This window comes from Oncorhynchus kisutch, linkage group LG4 (assembly GCF_002021735.2).
Source record: "Oncorhynchus kisutch isolate 150728-3 linkage group LG4, Okis_V2, whole genome shotgun sequence".
Lineage (NCBI taxonomy): Eukaryota > Metazoa > Chordata > Actinopteri > Salmoniformes > Salmonidae > Oncorhynchus > Oncorhynchus kisutch.
The window spans coordinates 9,836,761-9,857,100 of NC_034177.2; the positions used below are offsets into that span (position 1 = coordinate 9,836,761).

General features: G+C 43.1%; 1 protein-coding gene across 1 annotated transcript in view; it reads right to left on the minus strand.

Moving 5' to 3' along the window:
* The window catches only part of LOC109881252 (receptor-type tyrosine-protein phosphatase S), a 418,713-nt gene that overhangs the window by 112,097 nt on the left and 286,276 nt on the right, over nucleotides 1-20,340 (minus strand). Inside the window, exons 9-12 of the mRNA XM_031822228.1 lie at nucleotides 18,354-18,623; nucleotides 17,594-18,175; nucleotides 17,281-17,417; nucleotides 16,937-17,081 (exon numbers count right to left, since the gene is read on the minus strand). Of these exons, the coding sequence (XP_031678088.1) occupies nucleotides 16,937-17,081; nucleotides 17,281-17,417; nucleotides 17,594-18,175; nucleotides 18,354-18,623 (1,134 nt within the window). The remainder of the gene's footprint in view (nucleotides 1-16,936; nucleotides 17,082-17,280; nucleotides 17,418-17,593; nucleotides 18,176-18,353; nucleotides 18,624-20,340) is intronic.

Genomic DNA, 20,340 nt, shown 5'->3' on the forward strand with positions numbered 1-20,340 from the left:
ACTCCTTTGGCCGGCCAGGTGCAGTGCATGTTGACATGGTCGCCAGGTGTACGGTGTTTACTCTTACACATTGGTGTGGCTGGCTTCTGGCTTCAGATGAGCATTGTGTCAAGAAGCAGTGCAGCTTGGCGAGGTTGTATTTTGGAGGAAGCACAGCTCTCGACCTTCGTGTCTCCCGAGTCCGTACGGGAGTTGCAGCAATGGGACAAGACTGTAACTACCAATCGGATATCACAAATTTTGGGAGAATTGTTTTTCTTTAAGTACATTACCTGTACTACTAAAATATCTAATCATTGGCTGAAGCGCTCATATTTGTCAGCAGCCTGTCATAATGCGTTCATTTTTTTAAACATTTATTTATACAGCTTATTGATATGCAATCTCTTTTAAAAGAGAGACCTGTGAAAGAAAAGACCACACACACACAGCACATCAGAGACCTGTGAAAGAAGAGACCACACACACACAGCACATCAGAGACCTGTGAAAGAAGAGACCACACACACACACAGCACATCAGAGACCTGTGAAAGAAAAGACCACACACACACAGCACATCAGAGACCTGTGAAAGAAGAGACCACACACACACACAGCACATCAGAGACCTGTGAAAGGAGAGACCACACACACAGCACATCTGAGACCTATGAAAGAAGAGACCACACACACAGCACATCAGAGACCTGTGAAAGAAGAGACCACACACACAGCACATCAGAGACCTGTAAAAGTAGAAACCACACACACACACACACACATACACACATACACACATACACACATACACACACACACACACAGCACATCATGAATGTTCCTTTGAAACTTTGTGGAATAGATACGTCAATAGACTTCTGTTCTGGGGATAAATATTTAGTGTGTTTATAATTCTGTTTTGGTTGTCCTAGCGGTGTACTTTACAGTAGAATAACACAGCCCATTGAAACAACTTTCTCTGCATTTTCTCCACTGTTTTGTTGACAGAAGCTTTGTGAAAACCTACCATTGTGCTGGCTTACATTATAATTCTAGCTTTCAGGGAGGACCATTTCCTCTGAAATCCTTTCATGCCCTGACAAAAATACTGATGTTTTCTTTAAGGGGGGTCTACACAGCCCTGGCAAAAAGACTGATGTTCTCGTTAAGGGGAGTCTACACAGCCCTGAAAAAAAGACTGATGTTCTCTTTAACCCTCTAGAGTCTAAGCCCTGTCTAAGCCCTGTTTGATTTTGAATTTTGTCCTGATTAAAAAAGCAATAAAACTGGCTTCTTTAGACTAGTTGAGTATCTGGAGTATCAGCATTTGTGGGTTCGATTACAGGCTCAAAATGGCCAGAAACAAATAACTTTCTTCTGAAACTTGTCAGTCTATTCTTGTTCTGACAAATGAAGGCTATTCCATGCGAGAAATTACCAAGAAACTGAAGATCTCGTACAACGCTGTGTACTGCTCCCTTCACAGAACAGTGTAAACTGGCTCTAACCAGAATAGAAAGAGGAGAGGGAGGCCCCGGTGCACAACTGAGCAAGAGGACAAGTACATTAGAGTGCCTAGTTTGAGAAAGACGACCTCACAAGTCCTCAACTGGCAGCTTCATTAAATAGTACCCGCAAAACACCAGTCTCAACGTCAACAGTGAAGAGGCGAATCCGGGATGCTGGCCTTCTAAACAGCTACAATAATCATTTACAACATTAACCATGTCTACACTATATTTCTGATACATTTTTATGTTGTTTTAACGGGCCAAAAATGTGCTTTTCTTTCAAAAACAAGGACATTTCTAAGTGTCCCCAAACTTTTGAACGGTAGTGTATATATATATATATATATATTTATGTATTTATCCCCTTATTTTAGGCAATAAACTACAGAATCTCCAGATATACACTTCCATAAATGTTTTCAACTGGTGTACTGGGGAACTTCAGAAGAGTCTTGTGAGACTTGTGGAAGTCCTAGAGCAAAACAACATGTTCGTGAGTGTCTCACCTTTCTGTAGATAGGTCATATTCGTGTGTAGCCCACACTGTTCAGTCGGTACACACAGAAGTTGGCAAGAGAGGCTCTACCTACTTTAAACGTGTGCCTTGAGATACAACATTGTGTTTGTGAGAGGCTCATCTTTCCATAAAGGGGTCATAATAGTTTGTAGGCCAAACCGTTCGGACGCTACAGACGTTTTTGTGAGAAGATGTCTCATGGTCTGATGAACACTGCTCTGCAGACATCTCTAGCTTAAACAGATTGATTTTGATGGGGATTTTTTTTAAATGAATGTTAATTAGATTTCCGCGGGGCCGTGGAGTGACGTTCTCTTTAAGGGGGTCTAATCTCTCATGGACAGATTCTCGTGGACAGATGAAACGGCGTGAATCTGTCAAGGCCGACGTAGAATTATGTGATTACGAGCAGCAGTAGTTCCTGGTTTTGAGTCTTCGTTTTTGATTATTTGGACAGATCAAGATTGGGCAAAGGCGGTGCTTAAACTGGTGTGGTGATTTTCAGGCCTGTGTGCGGATGATGAACGGTTTCCACTAGATTCCACAGCCACAGATTCAAAATAGGTTGTATCGTAAAAATACATGAAAAGAAAAATGTGCTTTTTGGCCATGATAAATTAGCGGAAGGGAGGGGTTTGGCCCCGAGTTTTCCGCTTCCGAGGGAGGAGACGTCGCTTCCTTTCTTTGCACAAAGGTAATGAAAATTGTTAACGGCAATCCCCCCAGAAGTACAACAGGAAATGACAACCTTTCGTGACAGAATTTGACATCTGGGTAACTGAGATTAAGGGGGGTCATTCAGCACTGATAAAAGGAGGGGAAGTGAAAAAAAGAAGGTGCGATAATTTTTTTTGTGGGCAGAGGAGAGTAACATTGCTGAAACATGAAATTAAAAACCAAGGAGACTAAAGAGAAACCTGAGGAAAGAGCAGCCATATTGTATTCATTTTAGCACATATTGTAAAAGTAATGTGTAGCATTTACCACAGAACGCTCTATTACTTTCATATTACACTATAAAACATATTTTATTTATAAGCTTTGAGCTAATCTTCACATGGGCTTTCATCAAGTCAAATCACATTTTATTGGTCACATGCACGTGTTAAGCAGATGTTATTGCAGGTGTAGCGAAATGCTTGTTAAACAAAATACTGCAAAGTTGCCTAGGTGCTGGAAGCACGACTGCCCTATCTATCGGTGCCATTTTGTCATTAGATAGTGGCACCCCATAGGCCAGCTTGGTCAAATGAATTGCTTGATTGGTGGACCAATGGGGGCTAGGTATACCTGGGCATCGGCAAGCATGACGTCCTTGATGAGGGGCAGGCCACGCGACTCCCCGTTCTCCACACGCACATAGTGCACCTGGTAACCACGGATCTGGCCGTGCTGTCGCCCCGGCAACAGGGAGCGCCACATGACCTTGAGCGCCGTGGAGTTGAGCACCTCCACCTCGACCCGCCTAGGAGGAGCTCCGGGAACTGTGGGTTAAAAAACAAGATAGTGTCTCTGTTAAAACACTGCTGCAGAATAGTACACTCATATTGTATGTATAGGTTATCTATCTGGCAAAACTACAAGAGCTATTCCCCTGACAGACAGATAAACTGGCAGACATCAACTGTGACCTCCTCCTCACCCCAACAACACACTATAGGGACAAAACTTTCAAGCACACAAAACTGCACTACACAACAACACCTGCTACTGCCAACAAAATGCCATCATCCCTCCCTCACAGCCAGACCTCCCAATACGTCTCCAGTTGAACCACCTGTCTCTCAGACATAATGGAAAGCCTTTATGTGAGGTCTTGGCGTCCTGCCTTTTACTGTGCATCTCACTGGCCTCCAGAGATAAATGGGCTCCTGGTTAATAAAACTGTGGCCCATTTGCACTGTTGTATTGTGGGAGATGGCGAGCCATCAGTTGGCTGAGTAGCCTCCCATCAGTGGGCTGTGTTGTGACACAGGGTCAACCGTATGAAAGCCTGAGGTGTGGGGTGCTCATATCCATTTATGGCTGAACACCATAGACTAGAGGAAGAAGGAGATGAGATGGGGGCGGCTATATCATAAATTCCATGTAGAAGGGGAGGTGAAATGGTTTAACAATGACGCTGCAATTTCCCAAGGGTATTGTCTATGTTTATTTAAACGATTATGTCTGGGGGTCCTTGATTTGAACCACTGAGCTAAGTTATTGAAAGTATGAATTTATCCTTTGTTTAGGGATATAGAAAAGCTATTGTATGGGCATCATATTGTTATTTTATGGCTGACTACTGCTACTACCCTTATCATCCCGTAGTAGAGGTATTGCCCATTATCTGAGAAGAAGATTGTTGTGCATCTACAGTAAGTCAACATCCCAGTTATTGTTTTTGCCTCATAACAAGTGTACAGACTGTCAGTATTTCAGGTGGAACATGCTCAAGTACCATCCTCGTCGGTGCGGCACAGCAGGGGCTCGCTCTCTGGGCCTGGCCCAATCTCAGTGAAGGCGGCCAGTGTGACGCTGTACTGGGTCCACTTCTCCAGCTTCTGCAGCAGCACCTTCCCATCACTGGGCAGCACGGCTGGCTCCTCCATGGGCTCCCCGGCACTGCCACCCTCAACGGAGGCTCCCACCACCTGGTAGCGCACTAGGTACCCCGCCAGGGCGCCATTCTGGCTCTCCACAGGCGGGGGGCGCCAACTTACCAGCAGGGAGGTGGAGCTGGAGCTGCTGCACTTAACATCTTGAGGGGGGGCTGAGGGCTCTGGTCAGGTGGGAGGAAGGAAGGAAGGAAGGAAGGAAGGAAGGAAGGAAGGAAGGAAGGAAGGAAGGAAGGAAGGAAGGAAGGAAGGAAGGAAGGAAGGAAGGAAGGAAGGAAGGAAGGAAGGAAGGAAGGAAGGAAGGAAGGAAGGAAGGAAGGAAGGAAGGAAGGAAGGAAGGAAGGAAGGAAGGGGGAAAGGGGTGAAAAACAACAAACAAAAAGATGGTAGAGATAAAGAAAATGACAAAAGGAAAAACCCAACTCAAAGGGAAACATGGACTGACAAACATTTCAAGGCAAAAGTAAAGGAACGGAAACACTGATTTGTCAGGCAAATGTAAAAATAAAGGATTAAGGGGCACTGGATGACACACCGTGCGTAATAATGATGCAAAATGGCTGCCTCTTGTGAGATACTGGGCCAGTTCTTTTGACAGCTGGGACTATGTCACGGACTCACACCAAGGGGTCTGTCAGTTATCAGCCCCGTGTGTGATACCAAGGGAACTAGCTATCTGATATTAGGCTGTCCAGGCCTGCACTGCACACTATCACTATCGATTTAAGGATGAAAAATAAAGGGTGTCTGGGTTTATTTGTAATTGTATAAAAGCGATTCAACACAGCGGCTGGGTTTTGGCGTGGATTGGTCTTCCAAAACATATTAAATACTACACATCTGTGTACTTCTAAATCAAAATGAAAGCCTAGGCATTCTAATATGCACAGAGGTCTTACAACTAGCAGAGTGAAGTGATACAATGTTTCACTTCTCATCCCCGCATCAGGCAGACAAGAGGACATAGATGACACCCTTTCTATTCAAGTCAAGATCCCTCTTATTCTACCATCACTCCTCCGTGTGAATAGAATAATACAGTATTATTCACTGAATCATTGGTGACAAGCCCAGTTCATTATTATGTAATTACTAATGTAATTCATCTGTTATAGTGCTTTAATGAGATAAAATGAAAATTCGATGAATTCATAGAAAAAGGCATTCCACATTGTGCAAATCAGGGACAAAAACATTTGAAATTAAAGCGACAGGAACAACAAAATACATTATGTTTTCATTCCAAAACAAGAGTTTGAGGAAGCGAAACACAAATTGAAACAAGGTACCGGAAAACAAATTCTCTCTGTAACTGATGTGATACAAAAGAAAGGAAAACATTGGGGTTCAAAAGGTTAAATCATAAGAAACATGAAAAAAAAAAAATATTGAGCAGAAAACGGAAAATAATATCATTACAGCTCACAAACACCGTCTGCATCATACGTACCTGGCTTCCTTCAAATATTAACTTTTTAAGACTTTCTTACCAGCAGCACCTACCTACAGAGTGATCTCACGCTGAGGCAGTGAGTTACAACCCTCTCCCTCCATATTAGTGTGTTAAGAAATACAAAAAAATACTAAATAGTCATTTAGCAGACACTGTTATCCAGAGGGACTTACAGGAGTTATGTGAGTTATGTGCCTTGCTTAAGAGCACATCAAAAGATTTTTCACCTAGTCGGCTTGGGGATTCAAACCAATAACCTTTCGGTTACTAGCCCAACACACTTATCCGCTAGGCTACATGCCGCCTTATCAACTGTGCTTTGTAAGTGTTCAAATCGGTCTGTTAAGTTAGGTCGTTTTGGACTCTCTTGGGTTGCTAAGAGGGAGAGAGTTGGCTCTGTGCTGTAGCCAGGACTGTATTATCCTCTTGTATAACTTGGGCCGGAGGGAGGGTCCACAAGACTGAGGAATGGGAGCATTTGGGGAAAAACTACACCCACCTGGTTCTGTGTTTCTGCATTTGACCTTCGGAAAAGGACACAGTTCATTTCTTTACAGTAACTTTTTGCTCAGAGAATCCCATTTCATAACTTCCCCACCTGTGTACCAGTTGTATAAACAACACAAAGAACACAAATGTAAGACTTGTGCTGCTGTACTCATTAAGGTTAATGCTGCGGTACACTCGCTATCAGAGTAGCCGGAGAAGGCAGGAGGTCTTTACGATCAGTGGACAGTCTCAGTCAACAAAATATAAGAACAGACTATTATTTTTGGTGTCCAATGTGCTTATTTACTTACGGTTTTACTGGATTTGAACCTTTCAGTATTTTTCTTCTCTCTCCAATAGATTGTATTTTTCAAACACTCAGTGTAACATCACAACAAATATTATGGTTAAAGCCAAATATACTAATTGATTTTAATTTAAAAAACGTTATTTTTGGAGATTTTGTTTATATTTTGTATGGTATAATCTTTGTAAATGATATCATAAATATGACTGGTGGTGTTATGTCACACATGCAGCTAACAAAAAACATATGGAAATGTCTGCTCTACCCAAAATTACAACCAACTAATTGCAGCATTACCACAAAAATGAAAGAGGATAGTGAAGGGAGAGAAAGTAAGGAACTTGTCTGTCAGCCCTGCATTAAAGACCTAAATTAGTCAAATAAATACCAGTTTCATTTAAGGACCAAAAAATGGACAGCTGTGCAATATAGACGTCAACATACCATATTCCGATTCCATGGCATATGGTTTATGAACTGATACACAAAATGATGCCAGATTCAAAACTTAAAATAATGTTTCAATTAAAATGATTATACAACATTTCTGTAACCAATAGAATGTTATATATATATGTGGGATACAACCTTCCTAGCTCTGCAGATTTTGCTGTGAAGATACAGAATCATTAGATCATTTGTTTTGGTACTGTCCATATGTAGTTAGTTTTTGGTCGCAGATTCAGGAATGGCAAAATAATTGCAAGCTTTACCTGGAGATAACTCTGCAAATAGCACCTTCGATCACTAATATAATAATACTATTAGCAAAAGGGTTTATCTTTAATCTGTAGAAACTATGAGAATAGAAAAGTTCAGGACTTTAATGAAACATCACAGCACAGTTGAAAAATATATGGCAGCTAAAAATGAAAAGTGGAGATAGATGGGAGGGGTTGAGGGTAGCTGAAGGATGGGACTGGATGGTGTTCAGATATAGATGGGAGGGGTTGAGGGTAGCTGAAGGATGGGACTGGATGGTGTTCAGATATAGATGGGAGGGGTTGAGGGTAGCTGAAGGATGGGACTGGATGGTGTTCAGATATAGATGGGAGTGGTTGAGGGTAGCTGAAGGATGGGACTGGATGGTGTTCAGATATAGATGGGAGGGGTTGAGGGTAGCTGAAGGATGGGACTGGATGGTGTTCAGAGATAGATGGGAGGGGTTGAGGGTAGCTGAAGGATGGGACTGGATGGTGTTCAGATATAGATGGGAGGGGTTGAGGGTAGCTGAAGGATGGGACTGGATGGTGTTCAGATATAGATGGGAGGGGTTGAGGGTAGCTGAAGGATGGGACTGGATGGTGTTCAGAGATAGATGGGAGGGGTTGAGGATAGCTGAAGGATGGGACTGGATGGTGTTCAGAGATAGATGGGAGGGGTTGAGGATGGGACTAAAAACAAACAAAACATAATGTCAAATATACTGTGTCCGTATAATGTATATAGTATGTACAGTATAAGCTGGAAGTAGAAGCCTAAGTGTTGTTGTCCATTCCTTTACTCCAATTAGGGGAAGGGTGGTAGGGTTAGGGGAAAACAATAAATGAAAGTATTTTAAATATATATTACATATACAGTATACAGTGGCTTGCGAAAGTATTCACCCCCCTTGGCATTTTTCCTATTTTGTTGCCTTACGACCTGGAATTAAAATAGATTTTTGGGGGTGCTTGTATCATTTGATTTACACAACATGCCTTCCACCTTGAAGATGCAAAATATTTTTTATTGTGAAACAAACAAGAAATAAGACAAAAAAAACTGAAAACGTATTCACCCCCCCCCCCCCCCCAAAGTCAGTACTTTGTAGAGTCACATTTTGCAGCAATTACATCTGCAAGTCTCTTGGGGTATGTCTCTATAAGCTTGACAAATCTAGCCACTGGGATTTTTGCCTATTCTTCAAGACAAAACTGCTCCAGCTCCTTCAAGTTGGATGGGTTCTGCTGGTGTTCAGCAATCTAAATCATACCACAGATTCTGGGCTTTGACTAGGCCATTCCGAGACATTTAAATGTTTCTCCTTAAACCACACTCAAGTGTTGCTTTAGCAGTATGCTTAGGGTCATTGTCCTGCTGGAAGGTGAACCTCCGTCCCAGTTTCTCTCAAGAATTCCCTGTATTTAGCGCCATGCATCATTCCTTCAATTCTGAACAGTCTCCCAGTCCCTGCCGATGAAAAACATCCCCACAGCATAATGGGGGGATTGTGTTCTCAGGGTGATGAGAGGTGTTGGGTTTGCGCCAGACATAGCATTTTCCTTGATGGCCAAAAAGCTAAATGTTAGTCTCATCTGACCAGAGCACCTTCTTCCATATGTTTGGGGAGTCTCCCACAAGACTTTTAGTGAACACCAAACATGTTTGCTTATTTTTTTCTTTAAGCAATGGCTTTTTTCTGGCCAATCTTCCGTAAAGCCCAGCTCTGTGGAGTGTATGGCTGAAAGTGGTCCTATGGACAGATACTCCAATCCCCGTTGTGGAGCATTCCAGCTCCTTCGGGGTTTCTTTGGTTTCTTTGTTGCCTCTCTGATTAATGCCCTCCCTGCCTGGTCCTTGAGTTTTGGTGGGCGGGGCCTCTCTTGGCAGGTTTGTTGTGGTGCCATATTCTTTACATTTTTTAATAATGGATTTAATGGTGCTCCGTGGGATGTATTTTTTTTATAGCCCAACTCTGATCTGTACTTCTCCACAACTTTGTCCCTGACCTGTTTGGAGAGCTCCTTGGTCTTCATGGTTCTGCTTGCTTGGTGGTGCCCCTTGCTTGGTGGTGCCCCTTGCTTGGTGGTGTTGCAGGCTCTGGGGCCTTTCATAAAAGGTGTATATATACTGAGATCATGTGACACTTAAATAAAGTCCACCTGTGTGCAATCTAACTAATTATGTGACTTCTGAAGGCAATTGGTTGCACCAGATCTTATTTAGGGGGCTCCATAACAAAGGGGGTGAATACATATGCATGCACCACTTTTCCATTTGTTTAAATAAATTAAAGTTCTTATTTTTATTTCACTTCATCAATTTGGACTATTTTGTGTATGTCCATTACATGAAATCCAAATAAAAATAAAATTTACATGACAGGTTGTAATGCAACAAAATGGAAAAAACACCAAGGGGGATGAATACTTTTACAAGGCACTGTATTTATGAAATATATATATGGGGGTTTGGAAATGATGCAGACAATTACATTGATAGAAGCCACAATCTATCTGCAATATTAAAGCTGATCTACCCCCCCCAAATGTTTAAAGAAAATAAAAAACAGCGAATGCTCAGCGATCAATCTATGTGAAGAGAGAAGCTAACAGGGCTGGAGCTATTGTGCCACGCAGACCCGTAAGACCAGATAAACTTAAGACAGGCAATGTGCATAGCTATGGGTTTCGCCTCGGCTCCTACACATGCCCAGTGGTGGAGATTATGGACACCAGAATTACAAGTTGGAACTCTGGTAATGCTTCACTTTGAAGTATATTTTAAACGCCTGTATGAAAGCTATATTGATTTGGCATATCATTAGTTATGTCTGTGGAGATATCGCCACCAGATTGTAAGTCTGCTATAATGTGAATGGAAGCTTGGGAAGATGGGGTTTGGGCTGGTAGAGGCTTTATAATTGACTGCAAACCCCCCCCCACCTGCTTCAAAAGTGCCCGCTTCCAACACAAGCTGGTCCACAAGTCATAAGTCTGCGGCTAGTCAATCAATGACCGCCACGGATCAAATTGCTGTCGCATTCAGTCAGTAAGTGTGATTACACAATGCGCCCGTTTTGTTGTATTTTCTTCCTCAATGTCAGAGTAGTATTTGTCACCATTATGGAATTAATCCGACTCCATGCCTAATGGCCACGTTCAACAAATATTCCAATATATAAAAACCTTCAGCAATTACAGTAAGTAGGGGACTAAATGCTGGGATTTAGAATCTGCCACTTTAATTTGAGCGATAACACTCCACTGGTTGCTGTCAGCTTCAAGGTAAAATCTAAATGTGTAACAAAGCCTGACACTCCAGAGGTCTCCCGATAGCTCAAATAAATTCTGACGCTATGAAATGGGATTCTTATCTGTCATCCTAGGGCCCTTCACTCTCCCCTCTGCAAACCTGTAAAAACACCCACCCGGGGGTCCAGCCGGCCCCCGTTACTGTGTCTCTTGTTGAGGGAGATATGGGGAGCTCCCGGTCTCTGGTGTGTGGACCCTCCGCGGCCGCTTCTTAACGGTTGTCTCATAGGTGTCTCAACCTTGTCTGACTGGGGCAGCGTATCCCAGGGGCCATACATCTGACTGGGGAACATAGCTGCCCACAGGACCAATATAGGACAATAGCACCAATATAGGACAACAGGACCAATATAGGACCAGTATAGGACCACAGGACCAATATAGGACCAGTACAGGACCACAGGACCAGTACAGGACCACAGGACCAGTACAGGACCAGTATTGGACCAGAATAGGACTGCAGGACCAGTAGAGGAACAGTATGTCTTTTCTTAGCCCAAAATAAGTTGACTTAGATATAGTTAAATCGATCTGTTTGGAGTCAGATATTGCAGATTTGAGATCAAATACAGTAAGTGATTTCGAGAACTATCTGCAAAAGATGATTTTGAGATTATTGGCTTTAAAGTTCTTAAGACTCATTGGTTTGAATGGTGTCAGCAATTTTAATCTTGTATTCTTTTGAATTTAACAAGATGATTTGGGGGTATTTAGAGTACTATATAGGTAGAGAAACATTGAACAGAACAAGGCTAATGTCATTAACTACATTTTGACTAAAATGCAGATAGAACCTTTTAGTTCCAAGCTCTTGATTTCTTGAACCTAAAGTGTAGGTGAGGAGTCGGGAGAGAACTCCTCTGCTGTTGGTTTTCACTGGTCTTTAGTGGCAGAATGGTCCCCATGACAATGGCCCCTGGTCACGCCACACGGACTGAACACAAAGTCAACGCTCTGAGAGGACATGTGCACTGTTCCAGAGAATATAGACAGAATGGAAACAAGGAGAGGATTGTCTTTCGTTTTCACTTCACTTGGTTGGCAAAGAGGTCCAGTCTGCCGAGTAACACAAGGGTAACGGCTACCATTTTCTAGTGTCTCCCGTCCTAATGGTCTTTTTCCTAACATGTCATTAGAGTACAAACACATCTAAATGTGTTTGAGCAGAAAGCCCAGTCCAGCCACTGGTAAACAAGGTCCCCTCATTATACTGTAGCCTGCACAAGTGTGTGTTGTGTATAGCGAGCAATCTGATGCTGCTCCAATGAGGTGTGTGTTTATAATGACAGTATCTAGCAGCGCCACACTAAGGTAATTGGATTGTTAGCAGGGGGAGGAAGAGGGAGATGAGGGCCGGCTGTCTAGAGCGTCGGTCATGTGCCTCAAAGCAGCCTCCCAGAATCCCTGGGTTGTTTTAAGGATGGAACAATCTGATGATTGGCTTTGCCTTTTTTTGTGATGGACGGACACACAGTACACTCTTAACTTTACTTTATGTACATCTCCAATACAACCAAAGAAGAGTAGCTTTGTCTTCTAGATAGCAGGCACTTTAGGGTGTGTGTGTGTGTGTGTTACACGGCAGACTAATAGTGAATTGTGCTTTTCCTGACATGTATGAGTAAGCAAACCACAGACATGTTGTATTAATATTTAACCATTTAATATATGGATACGAATATTTAACCATTTAATTTGTAGATACGAATATTTAACCATTTAATTTGTAGATACGAATATTTAACCATTTCACGTATGGATATGAGTATTTAACCATTTAATTTGTGGATATGAATATTTAAACCATTTAATTTGTGGATATGAATATTTAACCATTTCATGTATCTGTATGAATATTTAACAATTTAATTTATGGATACGAATATTTACCCATTTAATTTGTAGATACGAATATTTAACCATTTCACGTATAGATATGAGTATTTAACCATTTAATTTGTGGATATGAATATTGAATCATTTCATGTACGGATATGAATATTTAACCATTCCGCATATATGAATATATGATATATATATATAATATAAATATTTAACCATTTCATCTATGGATATGAATATTTAACCATTTCATCTATGGATATGAATATTTAACCATTTCATCTATGGATATGAATATTTAACCATTTCATCTATGGATATGAATATTTAACCATTTCATGTATGGATATGAATATTTAACCATTTCATCTATGGATATGAATATTTAACCATTTCATCTATGGATATGAATATTTAACCATTTCATCTATGGATATGAATATTTAACCATTTCATCTATGGATATGAATATTTAACCATTTCATCTATGGATATGAATATTTAACCATTTCATCTATGGATATGAATATTTAACCATTTCATCTATGGATATGAATATTTAACCATTTCATCTATGGATATGAATATTTAACCATTTCATGTATGGATATTAATATTTAACCATTTCCCGTATGGATATGAATATTTAAGTATAATGAAAGTAGACATCTAAGTTATTTCGTGCCTAAGAACATCCCTTAGCAGTGGTATATTGGCCATATACCACACCCCCTCGGGCCTTATTGCTTAAGTAGGTCACGGGGTCGTTGCTATGGGTTACGGGCAGACTGGACCACCTGTTCCAAACAAACACTTACCTCAAATGCATCCACTAGGTCATGTTTTTTGTTTTGTTCTTTTGTGATGTGGAGTGAAACGCAGTTTTGTTTTGACTGCCCGAGGTTGTAACTTTTCTGACCTCTTCGATGTGAAGCCCGTTGGCTTTTTCTGACACCTACTTCAGAAGGGACTTGTGAGAGGAGTGGCTGGCTGTACACGGGCAGCCGATTGGCTAAGAAAAGTGACTCATATCCCTGGACCCTAACGACAGAGCTCAAGGGGTTGAAAAGAGGAGACCCTCAGCACAAGCAGAAACCCCAGGAGATACTTACTCTAGTTAAATGGATAAAGTTTGGAAATGATATCACTAAGTGGTGTATGCAGCAGCTGTTGTGGTGGCTGCATTGGACTTGGGTTCACATTAAAACCCAACCGCCAGCAAACATTTTGCAAGCTGCATCCTGATGTAATGTGAGCCATATGGTTTTGAAAAACCTGAAGAACAAAATACAAAAAAATAATCTAAAATTGACTCAACGAAACAAGAGGAAGGAAACAAAGTAAGCAAGGTGATGTCAAGCCATTCCAAGGAGAGATTTTGTTCCATTTCAGACAAGGGGAACAAGTTACAGAGACAGCAATGGAGGGACAGACAGGGAGAGAGAGAGAGAGAGAGAGGTGTATCCGGAGAGAGAGAGAGAGAGAGAGAGAGAGAGAGGGGAGAGAATCCGGAGAGAGAGAGAGAGAATCCGGAGAGAGAGAGAGAGAGAGAGAGAGAGAGAGAGAGAGAGAGAGAGACAGAGAGAGCAGGAGAGAGAGAGACAGAGAGAGCAGGAGAGAGAGAGACAGAGAGAGCAGGAGAGAGAGAGAGAGAGAGAGAGAGAGAGAGAGAGAGAGAGAGAGAGAGAGAGAGAGAGAGAGAGAGAGAGAGAGAGAGAGAGAGAGAGAGAGAGAGAGAGAGAGAGAGAGAGAGGTGTGTATCCAGAGACAGAGAGGAGTGTATCCGATACAATCCGCTTGCAGCTTACTGTTCTAGAAAACAATGCAAGACATACACAGATAGACAGACAGGCAGTGATACCCACAAACAGAGCTGGGGTTGGATGTACATATATAGGTAGGGCCATGCCTGGTGTGGCCATTGATCAAGGATGCAGTGACAGAATGCCAACAGCACACCCAGGGGACACGATGGAGTGTTGCATGCAACTGGTGCCCCATCAGTGATTCAGCAGCACTGTCTGAGTAGCTGCCCCCATCACTATCAACATAAATGTGAAGTGGTTATCCCACAGCCCTACACCCCCAAAAAGGGGGCACAGCCAACACGTTTCACTGGTAGAGACAGAAAATGTGTTAAAAGAGGTCTCCTCCCACTACCATGGCTTTCTGATGGCCAACCCCAGTCAAAGTTCTTCATTGTAAACCCCTTAGGAATCGGACAGAGGACACAACAACTCCAACCTATTCTTAAATATGTACATTACTGAAATGATAATGCAATTGTGTGGGCTATGATTACATGGATGCTGTATGATTAATACACTCATTTGATCAAGGCTAGGGAATCCACATATTTGAGCAATGCTCATTGATCTGGACAATTGATCTGTCGCAATTTACTACCCTCTACCCCACAAAGGCTGCCCTGATCCATCCATAATCCAAGCAAATCCAGCTACACTATCTGAGTTCTTCAGAGATTAAAGCCTTCAAGTGGAACTGACAGCGTTTTAGCAATATGAAATCTTATTAAAATCTGTTCATTTACATCCCAGAGAAGAATATGACACTTTTTAAAAAACATTTTCTAACAAGCGAGCAACTTAGATATGGTCATTTTGGGAATGACGAATAGTAAGGCATTTGTGAAAATTCTATCGCAACATAAAGTGTGAAAATAGCCGTGCGTTTGGACAAATAATAGACACTGCAGTAAATAAAACCTAATAACAACATATGTCTTGTCCAGTACTGGAGTCTACACAGACCGGTGTGCCACAGCCAATCAGATCTACGGTAGGCCTATATGCAAATAAGCCAAATGCTACAAGCTCCTGCCATCATTCACTTTAAACTGGACTGTGTGTGTTTACAGGCAGTTAGCAACAGCATGACTTTAGATCATTAGAACGCCTTATTAAACCTCAACACACAACTCAAATCTTTCTATACAGTCCGTAACCCCTTAAGAAAGTCTGGAGACTTACATGTAATATACTGCCATCTCTACAGTCCTCAAACAACATTGAATATTCGATTAGGTAAGCCATCAGTACTCTCCTGCACATACTGTTCGCCATGATGTTACTTGTGTGGGGTTATTTTTTTTAGCAAGCAGTGTTTCAATTATTTAGATGTGTTCCTTGCATCTGGGATTTACAGGCCACTGTTGATCAGCTGGAATTAATTCAGGACGTGGGGCCTATGAGGTGCAGTGAAGGCTTCTGATTGGAGGGTTTTGCTGCCTGTCCTCTGAATCCTACACCCACCTCACCCCCTCTCTACACATGGTTCAGCAGAAAGCCATGGCAGTCACGGCCCACTGGGCACAGACGTCAACGTAGTTTTGATTTACATTTGGTTGAGTTGTCACCATGTCATTGGATTTTGGTTAAAAGTTGTTTGAAACAAATTGAAATTGGCCTTACGTTGATTTGCTTTTTGCAAATTCAATTCGTTTTCAACGTTGATTCGACATCATCACATAGATTTTTTGGGGGGGGTTAAAATGACGTGGAAACAACATTGATTCAACCAGTTTTTTTGCCCAGCGGGTGGGGAGTTTTGTTTTGTGTCTCAGTCATGTGGGTTAAAGTGGACTTGCTGTTGACAAAGGAAAACAGCAGTGAAAGGAAAATAAAGAAGGTGAGAAACATTGACCAGTTGGTTTGACAATGGAGGATAAATTGCATCATAGTTAGCACCATGACCTATAAACCCAGAGTGGAAAATAATACACTCTAAAGGTAAAAAACGGTTAAAGACCATCACACCTTTTTACCATTTCTAAGGTAACTGTTATCCTGCTGAAGAACAATAAGTCAAGTTATTTCTGGCAGGTTGAAGTCTTTGGGAGAAATCATCACTGTTCCCATTAAATCACATGTTGTCAATAGATGATCTGCATAGTATTGAATCAAGAAAGTCATTATAGAACAGAATCAGCTTTGAACCCTGTGCATGTCCCTATAAAACACATTCACAGTTCAAAGGTGATGAGAACTTCGACATCAAGGCAACAATGGAGACACTTCAATTAATTCCACGCTTCTAGCCTGGAGCCAGGAAGAGAGTTCATGTCTTCACAAAAGATCTGCATGATTAAAAGGTCACCAGAAGACACGAAAACATTGTTGACCCCTGCACCACAGACTCCCATCAGCCCGCCCACAGCCCACACAGAGGACATGGAGAAGAGAGCAAAAGAGCTACATACTGGCTTGCAAGGTTTTCTGGGATATTTCGTTGGTGAAGGCTCCAATGCCTTTGTTGGAAATGGCAGCCAGAGAGAAGTAGTACTCCGTGTTCGCCCGCAGACCCTCAACGACGTACGAAGCAGTAGGGACAAATGTTTTGGTCACCTGTTGGTGTAGAAAAGTGAGGCTTTTGACTGAAATGTTATATCACTGGATCTTACTGTACCTCATGGTTGTTCCTTTTTGCACCTTGTTCGCTGAACACCTTTCCTCAAACAGTGTGTTCTATGAGTACTAAAAGGCAAAAGTTTGGTCAACGGTCTTCCCACAGCTCACTTTTAACAAAAGAACAACCATATCTTACCTGGCTACCAAAACTGCCCTCTTTGTACCGGAGTTCAAAGCTGATGATCCCCTCTTTCTGGAAGGCAGGTTCCCAGGTCAACTCCATGCTTGTGTCGGACACAGCACCAACCTGGAACTTTGTTGGCTGTCCGGGGACTATGACAGACAAAGAGAAATGGATTTAGTGACAGTGATCACTGCAGTGAGCCCTTGTTTTTCAAGGACTTTCAACTACAGTACAAAATCGTAACAGATCACTTGTGGTATACATTCAACCCTAGTAAAACCACACAGAAATTGTTGATAGGAAGGGTTGAACCCAGAAACCTAACCTCCTTGCAGCACTTTGACGTGGATGGGGTCGGAGAAGGGCCCGTCGCCCACCGAGGTAAAGGCTAGGACACGGATGGTGTAGGTCTCAGATGCCACCAGGCTCTGGATGGTGGTGATGATGCTATCCTGGACATTATGGATCTGCCATAGGCTCATGGGCTGGGACGGGTCCATGGTGTAGTACACCCGGTACCCTTTGATCTGTCCGTTGGGCTCCTCTGGCTCGTCCCAGCGCACCATCATGGTGTTCTGGGAGATGATCCGGGCCTGGATGTTGCGGGGTGGACTGGCCGGGGCTTGTTCCCCGGTCCGGGTCTCCACCGGCTCACTGGGGGGACCCTGGCCGATGGTGTTAAAGGCCGAGACGCGGATCTCGTACTCCGTGTTGGGGTAGAGGCCCCCGATGCTGTATCGCGTAGTGGTGATGCCGTCCATGGTCTCAAACTTGCTGTCGGGAGACTTGGCGCGGTACTGGATGATGTAATAGGACACTGGGTCCGGGTTGCCCGAGTCCCAGGTGATGGTGACACTGGTGGCCGTGGTCTCGGTCACCATTGGGGTGCCTGGAGGCTTGGGCAGGGCTGTGGGGGTTCAGAAGGGGGGGGGGGGGAGTGAAAAGGGACTTTTAAAATTACTCAGATGCAGACATATAATTATTATTAAGATGCCACATCATAACACATCTCAATGTTGTTTTTTCCCCCCAACCACAGCAGTAGTACTAGTAGCCTAGAAGAATCTCTGTGCCACCCCCCTTACACTTGACGGTGATCTGCGCCACCGCCTCGATGATGCCCAGACTGCTCATGGCCACACATGTGTAGTTGGCAGACTCTCGCACGCTGTTGAGCTCCAGAACATTCCGACCCACTGGCATCTCGTCTTCGGGCGTTAGGTCCTCGGAGTTGAGCATCCATTTGACGTACGGCATGGGCGACCCTACCGCCACGCAGGTGATGTTCACACTGCCACCTGGCATCATCTCGTGACTGGTCGGTGGGATAGAAAAGCGAGGGGGCACACGGCGGACTGGGAGTGGGGAGGAGGGAGGGATGAGGTGGAGGGAGGAGGGAGGGATGAGGTGGAGGGAGGAGGGAGGAGGGAGGAGGGAGGTGGAGGGAGGAGGGAGGGATGAGGTGGAGGGAGGAGGGAGGAGGGAGGGATGAGGTGGAGGGAGGAGGGAGGAGGGAGGAGGGAGGAGGGAGGAGGGAGGAGGGAGGAGGGAGGAGGGAGGAGGGAGGAGGGAGGGATGAGGTGGAGGGAAGAGGGAGGAGGGAGGGATGAGGTGGAGGGAGTCAAAAAGAGAGAGAGAAAAAGAGGTAACAAGACAGGCCGATAAAAAATGGACCCTTTCAACGGCATCCATTACATCCACAGAGAAAATCACAGTACAAGACAACTGAAACTCAACTAAATCTAGTACGTTTCTCTAGTACGCACTTTCCAAAGTAACAAAAAATATATATTAATAATGAGAAGGAACTGAACTAACAAGAACTGCTTCAACGACAATATAGATTGACATTAAAGCAACGATTCATAGCAACAAGGTTCCATTGACCAAAATTTGACCCATCACAGCACAATTAAAGACACAAAAATCTATTATGAGTTTCTCATCTTTGAAAACTGACCTACTGACAGAATATGTTTCGACAACGTGGAGTTAACATCCATGAAGAAAGAGTCTAATGTTTGAGGGAGTACTGTATGATCGATGCCATACAGTAAACAGAAACTTCCTGTCCTCTCAGCCACTCAAAGCAAACCAGGAAGTTGGCCATTATAGGCCCCTCCCATGGCACAGGAAGAATAGGACATTTCTCCCATAGTATTCTATGAATAGAGTGGTTATAGTTGGAGTTGGGGCCACATGCATCTGATTGATAAACAGGCTCGTGCTCTTAGCCCTAATGGTATCTGCAAGCTATGGCTAAAGATGAGAAACTTTAATCAGATTTTTGTGGTTTAGGGTAGATCCACTGGACAAAGCCTTTCGAAGATCTGACACGGTTCCATTGATAGATGCAGCTATCAGTCCCACAGACAGCATGCATAATAGACTGAGATAAATCAAGGAGTAAACAATACATAACAAAACCAGATATAAAATTGAGATAGAATGCATCGAGGAATATAACTCAAGGGTCGCTAGCATGCCCAGACAAAGACGATTGGAGAGGAAACGGTACATATCTAAGAAAGGATAGAACACGCGCAAGGAATTAAGAAAGAGAGAGAGAGAGAGAGACAAAGAGAGAAAAAGGAGGGTGGGGGGAGGGAAGGGGGGGACCCATTTCAATGCTGTGTAAGCTTCTTCTTTTTTTCTCGAGAGAGAGACAATGTGACCTAATGTGACAGTTGGCACATTGCAGTCCTGGCAGAAGTAAAGCAAAATAGGTATAGAGAGGAACAACTAGTCTGTCTATGAGAGGACATATAGAGACAGCTGTAGTAGCTAGAGAGGAACAACAAGTCTGTCTATGAGAGGACATATAGAGACAGCTCTAGTAGCTAGAGAGGAACAACTAGTCTGTCTATGAGAGGACATATAGAGACAGCTGTAGTAGCTAGAGAGGAACAACAAGTCTGTCTATGAGAGGACATATAGAGACAGCTCTAGTAGCTAGAGAGGAACAACTAGTCTGTCTATGAGAGGACATATAGAGACAGCTGTAGTAGCTAGAGAGGAAAAACTAGTCTGTCTATGAGAGGACATATAGAGACAGCTCTAGTAGCTAGAGAG